Source organism: Zea mays, chromosome 1, assembly GCF_902167145.1.
Source record: "Zea mays cultivar B73 chromosome 1, Zm-B73-REFERENCE-NAM-5.0, whole genome shotgun sequence".
Taxonomy (NCBI): Eukaryota; Viridiplantae; Streptophyta; class Magnoliopsida; order Poales; family Poaceae; genus Zea; species Zea mays.
Window position 1 is genome coordinate 55,371,201 of NC_050096.1, and position 12,197 is coordinate 55,383,397.

Below are 12,197 nucleotides of genomic sequence, written 5' to 3' on the forward strand. Positions count from 1 at the left end.
CAGATTTTTATTCTGTCTTGATGGCACTGTTTGAGATTCTTAGAGATTGAATCAAGGCTTGGTTTAAATATAAAATTGTTGTATAACATAGGTTCTACAATTTTTATTAAAGGTCAAACCTCATATCTTGAAAATAAATAAAAGTTTCACTTTGGTCAAGGTAGTATCATTATAAAGCTTCAAACTATAATTTTAAGGCAATTGGGGTATTCTCTCGATATTTTCTTGGCATTTTCTCTATATGAACCCTTGATAACTTTTGTTGTAGAGTTGATATAGAGTTGTTTGAGCAAGATGATAAGGTTTTGTCGAATTTCAAAGTTTGCATTTGTTCAGACGAGCAGTTTTAAGCATATATAGGATTTATCTTTTCATGTCAGTATTTGCTTTAAACTTCTAGAATTCTCTAGAATACGCTTGATAGATAGAGAGGAATTATGATATATAGAAAACAAGTCGATTTGCATAAGAATTAATTAGAGGTTGACACAAAGAGATTCTGCGGGAGAATGCGGATTCAGATTAAGTATTTGGATGTAGACCGATTATCGAGAAAGCGGATTCGGACACCGATTGGATAACATAACAACTATCGATAGTCCGAATAAATGAGTCTGGATGAGAGTTGCAAGACGATATTGACTTTTGAATTTGCATTTGCTCCGAGAAATAAAAGTTTTAACAAGCTCCAAATTTGGCTGTTCTTGAGATCGAATAATTCCAAATTTGGTGAAACATTCATGAGTAACTTGATAAATGGAAATAAGTGTGATAAGGAAATAGAAATTTTCACTGAGCATCCGAGATTAGGATAAATCTCTCGACATAACGCGAAATAGACACCTGGGGTGTCACAGTAGGCATCGTATCGATAGACACCCACGTTAGGTTCTTACTAGTCGGTTGCCCGTGCGTTGCGACGACTTACAACAATACCCACGTAAACTATCCACCAAAAAAATTTAAGATTTTTTATTGATTGTCTCCGCTCTCCGTATAATAATTTTTTGATTTGGCTAACCGATGTTATTGTTTACTTCATGCGATATCCCATGGTACAACACGATCAATGAAATGAGCGAGTAGAAGAGAATTCACAACGACTGACTGAACGAACATAGATTATAAAATAACATAATTCCACCATATAGAGACCGAATAAGAGAAAGTTTGTGAGCTCAAGTTTCTAAAATAAGTCACATGAACTCAAACTTATAAAAAAGATGGATCAAAATATGGAGTGATTGCTAAAGTCAGGCATCAATAAAATCTGGATCCGCTCCATATAAATTATGCTACTTCGTAGCAATTACTAATGTTTAAAACCAACAAATAACCTTTCATTTTACTGTTACTGTGACAAATCATTGTTACTTCATCCAATTCAGCAACATCAAACACCATGGAGTCTATTGCGCCAATATGGTCTAAAAAACGATATAATCCTTGCAAGAGCCAAGAATGTCGTGTCGTGCTTGGGCTGTAGCCTCGGTCCGTAGTGCTGGCCCGGCCTGTCACGATTATATTTTTTATTTTACAAAAAACGTATATACATATATACAATTTATATTCAATATTAAAAACTTTTAAGCATGATATTCTACTGGTTAGACAAATTCACCCAGTGTCTCCCGTCCTTCTTCTATCAGGGCATGGGTTCGAACCTCGTCTCCTGCATCGTTTTTAACATTTTACGCTGATTTAATCAAATGAGCCGACGGGCTGGCCCGACACAGTCAGCAGACCTGCATGACGTGCCAGGCCGCCGCTTGGCCATCTATAGACGTGCAACAGATTAATTTGAAATAGTTGTGAGAGGTTATTTGTAAAAAGATGACGCGAGAGGACCGTTGAAACTGATGTTTTAAAGGCATGTTTGGTTCACTACCTAAGTTGCCACACCTTGCCTAACTTTTCTGCCTAAGATTAGTTATTCAATTCAGACGACTAACCTTAGACAAAATGTGACACATTTAGAGCGTGTTTGGTGTGGCGCCTAAGCCGCCACACCAAAGATGCCCTTAGCCACAGAGCAAATAGGCCCTAAGTATAGATATAGATATAGAAATAGAGTAATATAGAAAAAGTCATCGACAACAATGTATATCAAAAGAGCAAACTTCATGTTTACTATTTTTTAGATAATGGAAAAGTCATGGGCATCAATCTCCTAGTCCTAGGCATCATGTAATTCTGGCGAAACCGTTCCAAATATTATTGTGGCGAAACCAGCTTTTGACAGCCCGCGTTGGCGTTTTAGCAGTAAGAAAAAAAAAGTTACTCATAAGAATCAGAAGAAAAGGACCCGAGCCTAGGGTTCGGTCTGCCTCCCACAGCCGCCGCTACGCTTTGGCTGCATCACTCGCTCCTCTTCGGAGCCTCCCTTTCGCCGGCGGCGTAGGAAGAGATGGCAGAGCGTTTGACCCGTATCGCCATCGTCAGCGAGGACAAGTGCAAGCCCAAGAAGTGCCGCCAGGAGTGCAAGAAGAGCTGCCCCGTCGTCAAGACTGGTAAAATCCCTATCCCCGCTCCATAGCTTTGGCAATTCGGACCTTAGATTTAGATCCTGAGGACTCTGTCAGAATCCCATGAGGAATCCGACGATATTAGGGGAGACCAGCAGGAATTTTGGGAGGAAGACGGGTAGGATTCGGGTGGCGAGAAAGAACACAGAGAGAAGTAAATCTGATTAGCCTATTCTTTCTCTTGCCCCTTTCCATCCGGCGCACTGGGTTTAGGACTTAGAAACACCCCTGCGCCCCTGCTACTTCCGGTTCAGGTTTACACCAAGGCATGCATACATAGACATATACAGTTACTCTTGCTTCCTAGGCCTACTTGAAAGTTGAAGCAAAATAGAAGGCTAACACCAGGTTTCATTTGTAGTTGATAGTTGACTAAGTAATAAGCCTGATCCACTCCGAATGGAACACCCGAATTGCAGAAGTACATTCTTCGTATATATTGCACAGTTGACCATTGTTTACTGTGTGGACACCATTCACTTGTAAATTCATATAAGGAAATTGCAATAGTCTTTGAATAGAAGAGTTGCAAGATCTCACATTAAAACATGGTTCCAGCCGTTCTCCGGGAAGAAGCATCACATCAATGTTCACTTGAAAAGACATAGGACTTCTCAACATACAATATCGACTGACTGTGAAGCCGAGCAACTTATCGCATAACAAACGCCCTAACACAACATTAGTGTGGTATAACACATCCCAATAACATCTAAAGGTCGGCCAAGTTTCTGACAATAGCTCCATCACGCTGCTCATCGCACCATCAATCCTAAGTGGTGGACACATATGCATATACCGCAGCTTGATCCATGTAGCTACTGCGTCCTCATCATAGTATTTGCCGAACAGTTGGAATGCATCCCCAAATCCTTCTCTGACATCAAGGATGGGATAAGTCAGACAACCACAGCAGAACTCATCGGTTATGTGGAGCACTAGAGAAAAGTGATCGTGCTTCATGAACCTTCCTTCATAACCAATACCCAGGCTAAAAAATACAGTCTAAACAACCAAATGCTACCTCCAGTATGGTATTTAGAATCATGAATTTCAGGGTCCCATGGTACACTGTGACATTACCTGACCAACCTGAAAATTTGATATGGAAGGGCTTCACCACCAGGGAACCTGTTCATGCATGGTGAATTCGATGCTAGAAAAGGGCTTTTGTTGACTCGTTGGTCCCCTTGCAAGATCTGAGGAATCGGAACCGCCGGCAGCTTAAGGGCCATTTTTTCAGCTGTAGAAATTTGGTTAATATCTCTTGTTTAGTGAATTAAATAGATTTTTTTTGCACATGCTGCTGGATGTTTAGTTCGTACTGTAACTTGTGAAGGTCCAGTGTCCAAATACAGTATCATCAATTTTCACTGAAACAGATACAGTATATTGATCTCTTCTCTCTGTTGTTCTGCACGTCTTCTAGTTTCTGGCTTGGCATGGATCACTATTATGACAGCATTCTATTCTACTGTTTAGGGAAGCTTTGCATTGAAGTAACTTCGGCATCAAAACTAGCTTTCATTTCTGAGGAGCTGTGCATCGGTTGTGGTATCTGTGTAAAGGTAGGCTTCTAACTTCTCCAGCTAACTATGGGGATTGTTTGGTTCAGCTTTTTTCTGATGAGCTTTTATGAGAATCTGTTTGTGGGGAGAATCTGAGTACTGTGGGGATTACATGCGAAGGAAGATGAAATGGTCCATATGGTTTAGGATCTAGAAAGTGACAGATTCCGCTTATCGCGACGACTCGACCGATTGTGTGTTCACGTTGATTTGGACGATTTTCACCAAAACGATTCTCACAGAAGCGGGCTGAAAAGTAGGGCGTTTGACAGTCCGCTGCAGCTTCTGGCGGCCAGAAGCCGCCGATAAGCTCATTATGTAAGCTGAACCAAATGGGCAGTCCGCAGAACATTGTTATTAAAACGTCACTTAAACGTCGTTTAAACGATAAAACGTGGTTATAGGCTAGAACGTCCGAACGTTTTAACATAATCACGTAGAATGTCCGTGAAACGCGTTTAAACGTCCATTTTGCGTCGTTTAAGCGTTTTAGGACGTTTTAGACATGTTTTGGACGTTTTACATTGTTGGGCCTCTCAAAGGCCCAAAAAACTATCTTAACCGGTGCAGCGCAGCCAGGATCGTGGACAGCCTCCTCCAGTGCCTGCTACGCTGTCCAGCTCCTGCTATGTCGTCGCCCGCCTCCCTCCTCTCCTCCAGCGTCACCCGCTCTCAGTCGTCCACCGCCACGCGCCTCTCTCCTCTCCTCCACCCCCTCCAGCGCCCGACTCCCTCTACCAGCGCCCAAGCACCCCCTCCCCTCTCCCACGTCCAGAGTCGGCTGCCTCTGACGTCGGCCCGTCGCCCACCAGGTCCTCTAGCAGCCAACATCGCCTACAACTGCATTCCAGAGTTCCAGCTACAACCATGAAGTTCCAATGTCTCCTGCAACTGCTCTATTTGGTAAGTGATCTACTGATCTGGACATCTGATATTATGAATCAAGGTTCTCAGTCACTCAATTGTTAGGCTCTGTTTCCAGCACATACATTGTTTCCAGCAAGCAACAGTGGAAAAGATGGTGATGATCAAGACATGGATGCTCATGCTCTTGATATTGATGAGTTGGATGATGGTTACTGATCCTAGATGCAAGTTCTAACTTGTATAATTGCATAGATTTGTGTGTTGAACTTGATCTGTTTCCTTTTATGCTATTTATTTTGTGAACTCAAATAATCAACTTATGAGTATGAACATATTCTATCGTGTTGTTTTATGCCAAGTCTGAAAAAACGTTTCAACGTTCGTTTCAACGTTTAAATGGTGAAAAGGTGGTTCGTAACGTTTTATCGTTTTACCGCTTTAATAACCATGCCGCAGAAGCTGCTGATAAGCTGAACCAAACACCCACTATGACGATGTGCCTATGTGATGTAATGCGCTTCTCACTTCTGTAATCTCTGTTGCAGAAATGTCCATTTGATGCCATTGAAATCATCAACCTTCCAAAAGACTTGGAAAAGGATACCACTCACCGATATGGGCCTAATACCTTCAAGTTGCACAGGTACATACACTCATCTCATTTTAGTGCTGGTTGTGTTTGTATATTTTTTATGCACTGTTGGTCATCTGTATGTTTTCTACTAATCTGGCTTGAAGCTTGCCCCTTTCGGGGCATTACTGATCTAGCCACCTACAGGTTGCCTGTCCCAAGGCCTGGTCAGGTTTTGGGCCTTGTTGGAACAAACGGGATTGGAAAGTCGACAGCTCTTAAAGTGTTGGCTGGCAAGCTGAAACCTAACTTGGGGCGCTTCAAAGTATATTTCAATATCTGCTCCATACCTAATTTCATTTTCCAATTTGTTGATTCTATATTAATGTATTTTTTTCTTGAGGAAGTCTCTTTTCTCTTTCCTTTGAAATAGACCTAAAAAAGATGAAACTTTACCTGTGCAATTTGCAGAACCCACCTGATTGGCAGGAAATTCTTACATACTTTCGTGGGTCTGAACTTCAGAACTACTTCACACGCATATTGGAAGATAACCTGAAGGTCCTGTTTCACACTTTAGTTCCTCTGTTTGTAAAATTGTAGCTCATGCAGTATTTGTTAGTATGTAGTCTGTAACTGATAGAACTTGATTTCTTGTTTACTATCGCCATTTGCTGGCTATTTTCATATGCTCTCTTTGGTCTTGCCACTTTTCTATTCCTGCAACATGTGCAATGCTGTGCATATTTTTTACAATGTTTGTATTACATCTAAAGTTGCAAGCAGTGGATGATTACATCACTATAAAGATAAGAAGGGTTGTTGCTCGACTTTTGTAGTTATCTTCATAATTGAAACAGTCATACATATTTGTTCCTTAATTGTTGCTATACCTTACTTTATAACATACCACGAACCTGATAGCAGGGTATAGGGAAGTTTTATGTAAGTTCTTATTTCAATGTTTAATTGTTCTGATTCCTTTGGATTATCTCTTTATTTCCTCAGGCAATCATCAAACCTCAGTATGTTGACCACATTCCAAAAGCTGTTCAAGGGAATGTAGGACAAGTACTTGAACAGAAGGACGAGAGGGATATGAAATCTGAACTGTGTGTTGATCTTGAATTAAACCAAGTTATTGACCGAAATGTAGGAGATCTTTCTGGTGGTGAGCTTCAGAGATTTGCAATAGCAGTTGTTGCTGTGCAAAATGCAGAAATCTATATGTTCGATGAGCCATCAAGCTACCTTGATGTGAAGCAGAGGCTAAAAGCTGCACAAGTCGTTAGGTCCTTGCTTAGGCCTAACAGGTAACACATTTTGCTATCATGATTTTTCGACAGTTTTTTCATTGAAATTCATTGTCAACATCAGCCCTGTTCTGTTTCAGCTATGTCATCGTTGTGGAACATGATTTGAGTGTCTTGGATTACTTGTCCGACTTCATTTGCTGTTTATATGGCAAGCCAGGTGCTTATGGTGTGGTTACCTTGCCATTCTCTGTCCGAGAGGGTATCAATATTTTCTTGGCTGGATTTGTTCCAACAGAAAATCTTCGGTTCCGAGATGAATCTCTTACATTTAAGGTAACATATCCACATGCTACTTGAAATCTTTATTCTGTGATGGAACTTGAGCTCCTTGTCCTATCTTGGAACTTTGCCTTACATTACTGTTGTACTTTCAGATTGCAGAGACTCAAGAAAATGCTGAGGAGATTGAGACGTATCAGCGGTATAAGTACCCTACTATGAGCAAAACACAGGGAAATTTCAAGCTTACTGTTGTTGAGGGTGAATTTACTGATTCCCAGATTGTTGTTATGCTTGGTGAAAACGGGACAGGGAAAACTACATTCATCAGAATGCTGGTAATGCCATCCCTCCTGGCTTCCCTCTTTATATAACTTTTTTTATGCTCATAGTCATTCTGAGCCCTCACCCCCCACTTGATATGGTTAGGATTTTAAGTCCTGGGAATATCTTGTGTTGCCTTATGTGCAATATCAGGAAGTTGTTTCAACCTCATGTACTGTTCAGACCAATCTTGTTATTTGACATGCATATATCACTGATTTTGTACTGTTTAGGTGCTTTATAGTAGTGAGTTGCGGTTATCACTATGCTCTATTGCTGTCTACCACATGAACATGTCATTGTTCTTTTTTTGCTAATGTGAATTTGTTGGTACTGCAAAATCTTATGTGATTGCATTTTGGTCTGTAGTATTATTTTTGTGTTGGGCTTAGTTTCATATCTGCTTGCTATACAAGGGTGCAAATCCCTTATTCAGATGGATCATGTTGAGGGGCTAATGACTTCCATTTTTCTCTGATTGTATTGTACTATTCAAGACTTCACTCCTGCATTCCTTTGATTACTAGAAAAAAGTTCACAAGGTCTATGCTACCTTTGTCACTTCTCTTATTTGTTATATCTGAACAGGCTGGGTTGTTGAAGCCAGACACGGTGGAAGGAACTGATATTGAAATTCCTGAATTCAATGTGTCGTACAAGCCCCAAAAGATTAGCCCGAAATTCCAGAATACCGTGAGGCATTTGCTGCATCAGAAAATTCGGGATTCCTATATGCATCCGCAGTTTGTGTCTGATGTGATGAAACCACTGCAAATTGAACAACTCATGGACCAAGAGGTTGTTAATTTATCAGGTGGAGAGCTCCAAAGAGTTGCTATATGCCTCTGCCTTGGAAAGGTAATATTGTTGTTTTGTTTAATACGTTGCTCTGTCTACTTAATGCTTTCTTTGATTGGCATAATATAATGTTAAAGGAATAAGATAGATGTGTTCTAGCTGTTTCACAACTTTGCATCTGAGGATATATGCCTTGCATTTCAATTACATAAATGTCTTTCTACTCTTTCATTATTTGTATCTGATTGAGAATCAAAGTCGTTTAGGACATCGATTACCACAAGATAGCAAGTTTAAATGAAATTGGTTATACATTGTGAAATGAGAGAATTTTCTTAATGATTCTAGTAACATTAATTTTATGTTTTTAGGTAGACTACATATTTTGTTGCATATAATTATCCTAAATCCCAAGATATTTGAATATTTGACTCATACAAAACCTAAATGACTTGCACTTCCGACTTCCGAGGGAGGTATTATGGCTTTTCCTGGTACAGAAGTATATGGGTCACATGTGACACTACTTGCCTGAGTGTCATTTACAACATAGCAGAGCTGGAATCAGCCTTCTATTTTTTTTATTCATCCGTGTCTGTGTTTCTACAAAACCAATCATAAAAGTATTGTTTTATGAGTGGTTCAATTCAGTAGACGGTGCACTTTTTTACGTTCTATAAATGTATAGATGTACTTTTTCAGTAGAGGGAGTTACCTTTTTATTTCTGTTAATTTCCGTTTGTTCATCTCTTGAATACTATGATATAGTCCATATATCCCTAATATTTTAATGGCGCTCAGCATATGGATTGTTTGTCAACTTTTTTCACTCCTGCATTTCTTTTTTTTACCACTAATCTTATATTATTTGGATTGATTGTCAGCTTTTGCATTCTTACGTTGTGTTATATATTCAGCCTGCAGATATCTATCTGATTGATGAACCAAGTGCTTATCTTGATTCGGAGCAGCGTATTGTTGCCTCAAAAGTTATCAAGAGATTCATTCTTCACGCGAAGAAAACTGCATTTATTGTTGAGCATGATTTCATCATGGCAACATACTTGGCTGACAAGGTCATTGTTTATGAGGGGCGACCTTCTATTGACTGTACTGCCAACGCACCACAGTCTTTAGTATCTGGGATGAATAAATTCTTATCGGTAAGTGCAGGATAACAAAATATCGACTTTTACCAAAATCATAGCATGCTCTTTGTTGGTCCAGCTGTACACAGTTCTCATAGATTAATCTTCAGTCGTAATTCATAAAAAGGGCGTACCCAGTGCCGTAGGCTTCCCGCACTGTGCGGGGTCTGGGGAAGGGTATCTTTAAGCGCTAAGCCTTACCCGCATAATATGCAGAGGCTGGGGCTCGAACCCGGGACCTTCCGGTTACAGACGGTAGGCTCTACCGCTGCACCAGGCCCGCCCTTCTCAGTCATAATTCATAAATCAAATAATATTATATTTGCACTTCAACTTTTATTAGCTTGGAGTCTAGATGATACCCCCCTTACATTGGTTCCTATAATATTAACCTAGAATTTCATGTACTAGTTTTCTTTTTGTTTGGCTAGCATCTCCACGCTACTTTCAAAAGAGACTCAACCAACTATAGGCTGTTAATAATCGTAGAGGACTCTAACAGACCAGGCTCTTGAAGACCTTACTAACACCTTGATGTCTAACATCAATTTTCAGTAGGATTTGAGAACTCTAATAGATTTGCACATAAAAACTATGTTGCTGTATCTGTGCCTTCGCTTTGATTTCTTCATTAATGGCTTATCTGTTTCACTGCACTAACTTTTTCATTTGCCATTCGTTTGGTAGCATCTCGACATCACTTTTAGAAGAGACCCAACCAACTATAGGCCACGTATAAACAAGTTGGAATCGACAAAGGACAGGGAACAGAAGTCAGCCGGGTCCTACTACTACCTCGATGACTAATGAGGAAGTGCAGGTTGTCATATATCTGTGTATTTTTCGTGCAAAAGAACTACCTATATGTTTTCTGACCCTTTTTCCTTGTTCAGATTCTTCTTGGAGAGCCATATGTCGCATAATCTTTCCAGAGCGTGGAAAGGAGAAGCTACTTTGAAGCTACCACTGCATCATGGCATGTGACTTGTTGAATAATTGGTTGCAGGAGTAGAGTGCGCCGGTTATAACTTATAAAGCAGAGCATGCCGTGTTGATACTGAGTTTTTTGTTGGCTTGACCTATATGAAGAGAAGGATCGGTGTTAAAATGAGATTTGCGAGGGGGAACTAATTTCTGTTTTTAAGCAATACTGTACTGTCGTTTTGCTATCAAGTATATTTGACCCTCGATTATATAGATTACATTGAAGTTTTTGGGCAACAATGTGAAATCTTGTGATAAATCTCTGTGCTTATTGGTTATCTGATTGTAACTCGTCCTTTGTAAACTTTGTTTGAATGAGCAAGTGAACTGATTGTCGATAGTTTGTTCATTTATTAATCCACGGGACGGTGAAACGAACAAGCCAGTTGGACACGCTATCCGCCGCACCCGATCAACCCTTACGCACCCAAGTGTTAGGTGGAAACTGCACATTTCAATGCGATGGATATTATTTTTCGGTGAAGATCTGTACTTTGTGATGCCAAATTCTCACCGTGGCTTTATGTCCTGCATCCATATATGGCTCCTTTTGCATTATTTCTCCACCTGTTTAATATACATTGAGGGGGTAAATCAATAGTATAATTCTGGTTGAATACTCATAGGATGTGCTTGCATAATATACCTGCATTATTTATACTTTATTAGAGATAAAAATAATATTAAAGACTATGGTAGTGTACTTCTTGCAAGGACATGATATATTCAAATCATCTGAAATAAAGATGACTCTAGCTTCATCCTCACGTTTATCTGTATCCATCACCTCGTACAAGTTGATTGTCCCCTCACAGTTTATCAACGTGGATGGGAGAGTAAATTGTTTTCGAAATTCATCTTGGAAAGCTGAAAACGTATTCTACCAAGAATTCTGAAACTTAAAGTTTCCTATGGAATGTTTTCTTAAATACATCATTCATACCTTCACTCTTTTAAGTGAATTCATCACAAAATCAATCACATGTATATATAGTGGCCCACCATTCATGCAAGTCATACAAGTTTTGTGTCCAAGCATTCTTCTGTAGGTTACTAGTTAAGTGTCCATGCGTTGCGACGGCACACAAATTGTTGAAGGATCTGTTGCTGCTCGTCCGAGTCAATGACAGGCTATTGTTGGTGGCACCCATGTTGTGAAATGTGATAGACGTGTCCATCTTGCGAAACACGATGTAGATCTTCTTGCGTGAACAACATAAATAACATTAAAAAAACCACAAGATTGATTAAGCTAAAGTAAACACTCAACATCCACAAACACCTTAGTAATTTGTCGTGAAAATTCATGCAAGTATTGTAGTGCAATGTATTTGAATACGCAAACGCTCATGGCAAATCTAATATTCCATATAGTTTATCATCCATGGACCATATGATAAATGAGTATAAATAATAGAAAAAATACACCAATGTGAGCCCAAGCAAATATAGGAAAGAGCTGACCAACCAGAACTACTCATCCTTGGTGACCCAGTTTTCATTCCATCCGTGCACAAAATCCAAAAATTGGTGTGAATTATATGCAAGAATGCACGATACGGACCGAAACTTTAGCTATTTACTTAAGTAAAACTAGCTACAATAGGCTAAGTATATGTCGGCGCTGCCCAAGCTCTCTAGCAGAAGGTTGAATTGTAGTATGCCGATCATTTTCGCACAATACAAACTAAGCTATGTATATTGCATCCAATACCTCCATTTGCAACGGAGTGTGAGTAGACTCGTAAAATTGAAATCTCTACTACTTATTAAGACTGCAAGAGTAGTCTGTCATTTTGTGTTCTGCCACCATTCCTGTTCTGTCATTCTCGTTCTGCCACCATTCCCATTCCTTGTTCCGCGTTTCTCATTCTCAT

The 12,197-nt window shown here is 39.8% G+C and overlaps 1 protein-coding gene across 5 annotated transcripts; it reads left to right on the forward strand.

Annotated features, from left to right (window-relative positions):
* Window positions 1-2,181: 2,181 nt before the first annotated feature.
* LOC103634615 (ABC transporter E family member 2) lies at window positions 2,182-10,669 on the forward strand. Of its 5 annotated transcripts, none has more exons than XM_008657124.3 (12): window positions 2,182-2,510; window positions 4,008-4,093; window positions 5,506-5,603; window positions 5,739-5,856; window positions 6,003-6,092; window positions 6,540-6,844; window positions 6,925-7,120; window positions 7,222-7,404; window positions 7,979-8,248; window positions 9,106-9,351; window positions 10,024-10,156; window positions 10,230-10,669. In XM_008657124.3, the coding sequence occupies exons 1-11, from the start codon at window positions 2,408-2,410 to the stop codon at window positions 10,141-10,143; spliced, it is 1,815 nt and encodes a 604-aa protein (XP_008655346.1). In that variant the 5' UTR covers window positions 2,182-2,407; the 3' UTR covers window positions 10,144-10,156; window positions 10,230-10,669. The 5 variants fall into 5 exon arrangements, with proteins under 5 accessions (XP_008655346.1, XP_008655350.1, XP_035819599.1 ...); XM_008657128.3 differs by having other exon boundaries at window positions 2,249-2,510; window positions 4,008-4,996; XM_035963706.1 differs by having other exon boundaries at window positions 2,285-2,510; window positions 4,008-4,996; window positions 5,699-5,856.
* Window positions 10,670-12,197: the final 1,528 nt, after the last annotated feature.

Excerpts from the sequence above, each read along its gene's own strand:
- LOC103634615 (XM_008657124.3), top strand. The coding sequence starts at position 2,408 with ATGGCAGAGCGTTTGACCCGTATCGCCATCGTCAGCGAGGACAAGTGC. Across the intron at positions 5,857-6,002 it reads CTAACTTGGGGCGCTTCAAA|AACCCACCTGATTGGCAGGA; the intron begins GTATATTTCAAT and ends TGCAATTTGCAG. Across the intron at positions 7,405-7,978 it reads CTACATTCATCAGAATGCTG|GCTGGGTTGTTGAAGCCAGA; the intron begins GTAATGCCATCC and ends ATATCTGAACAG.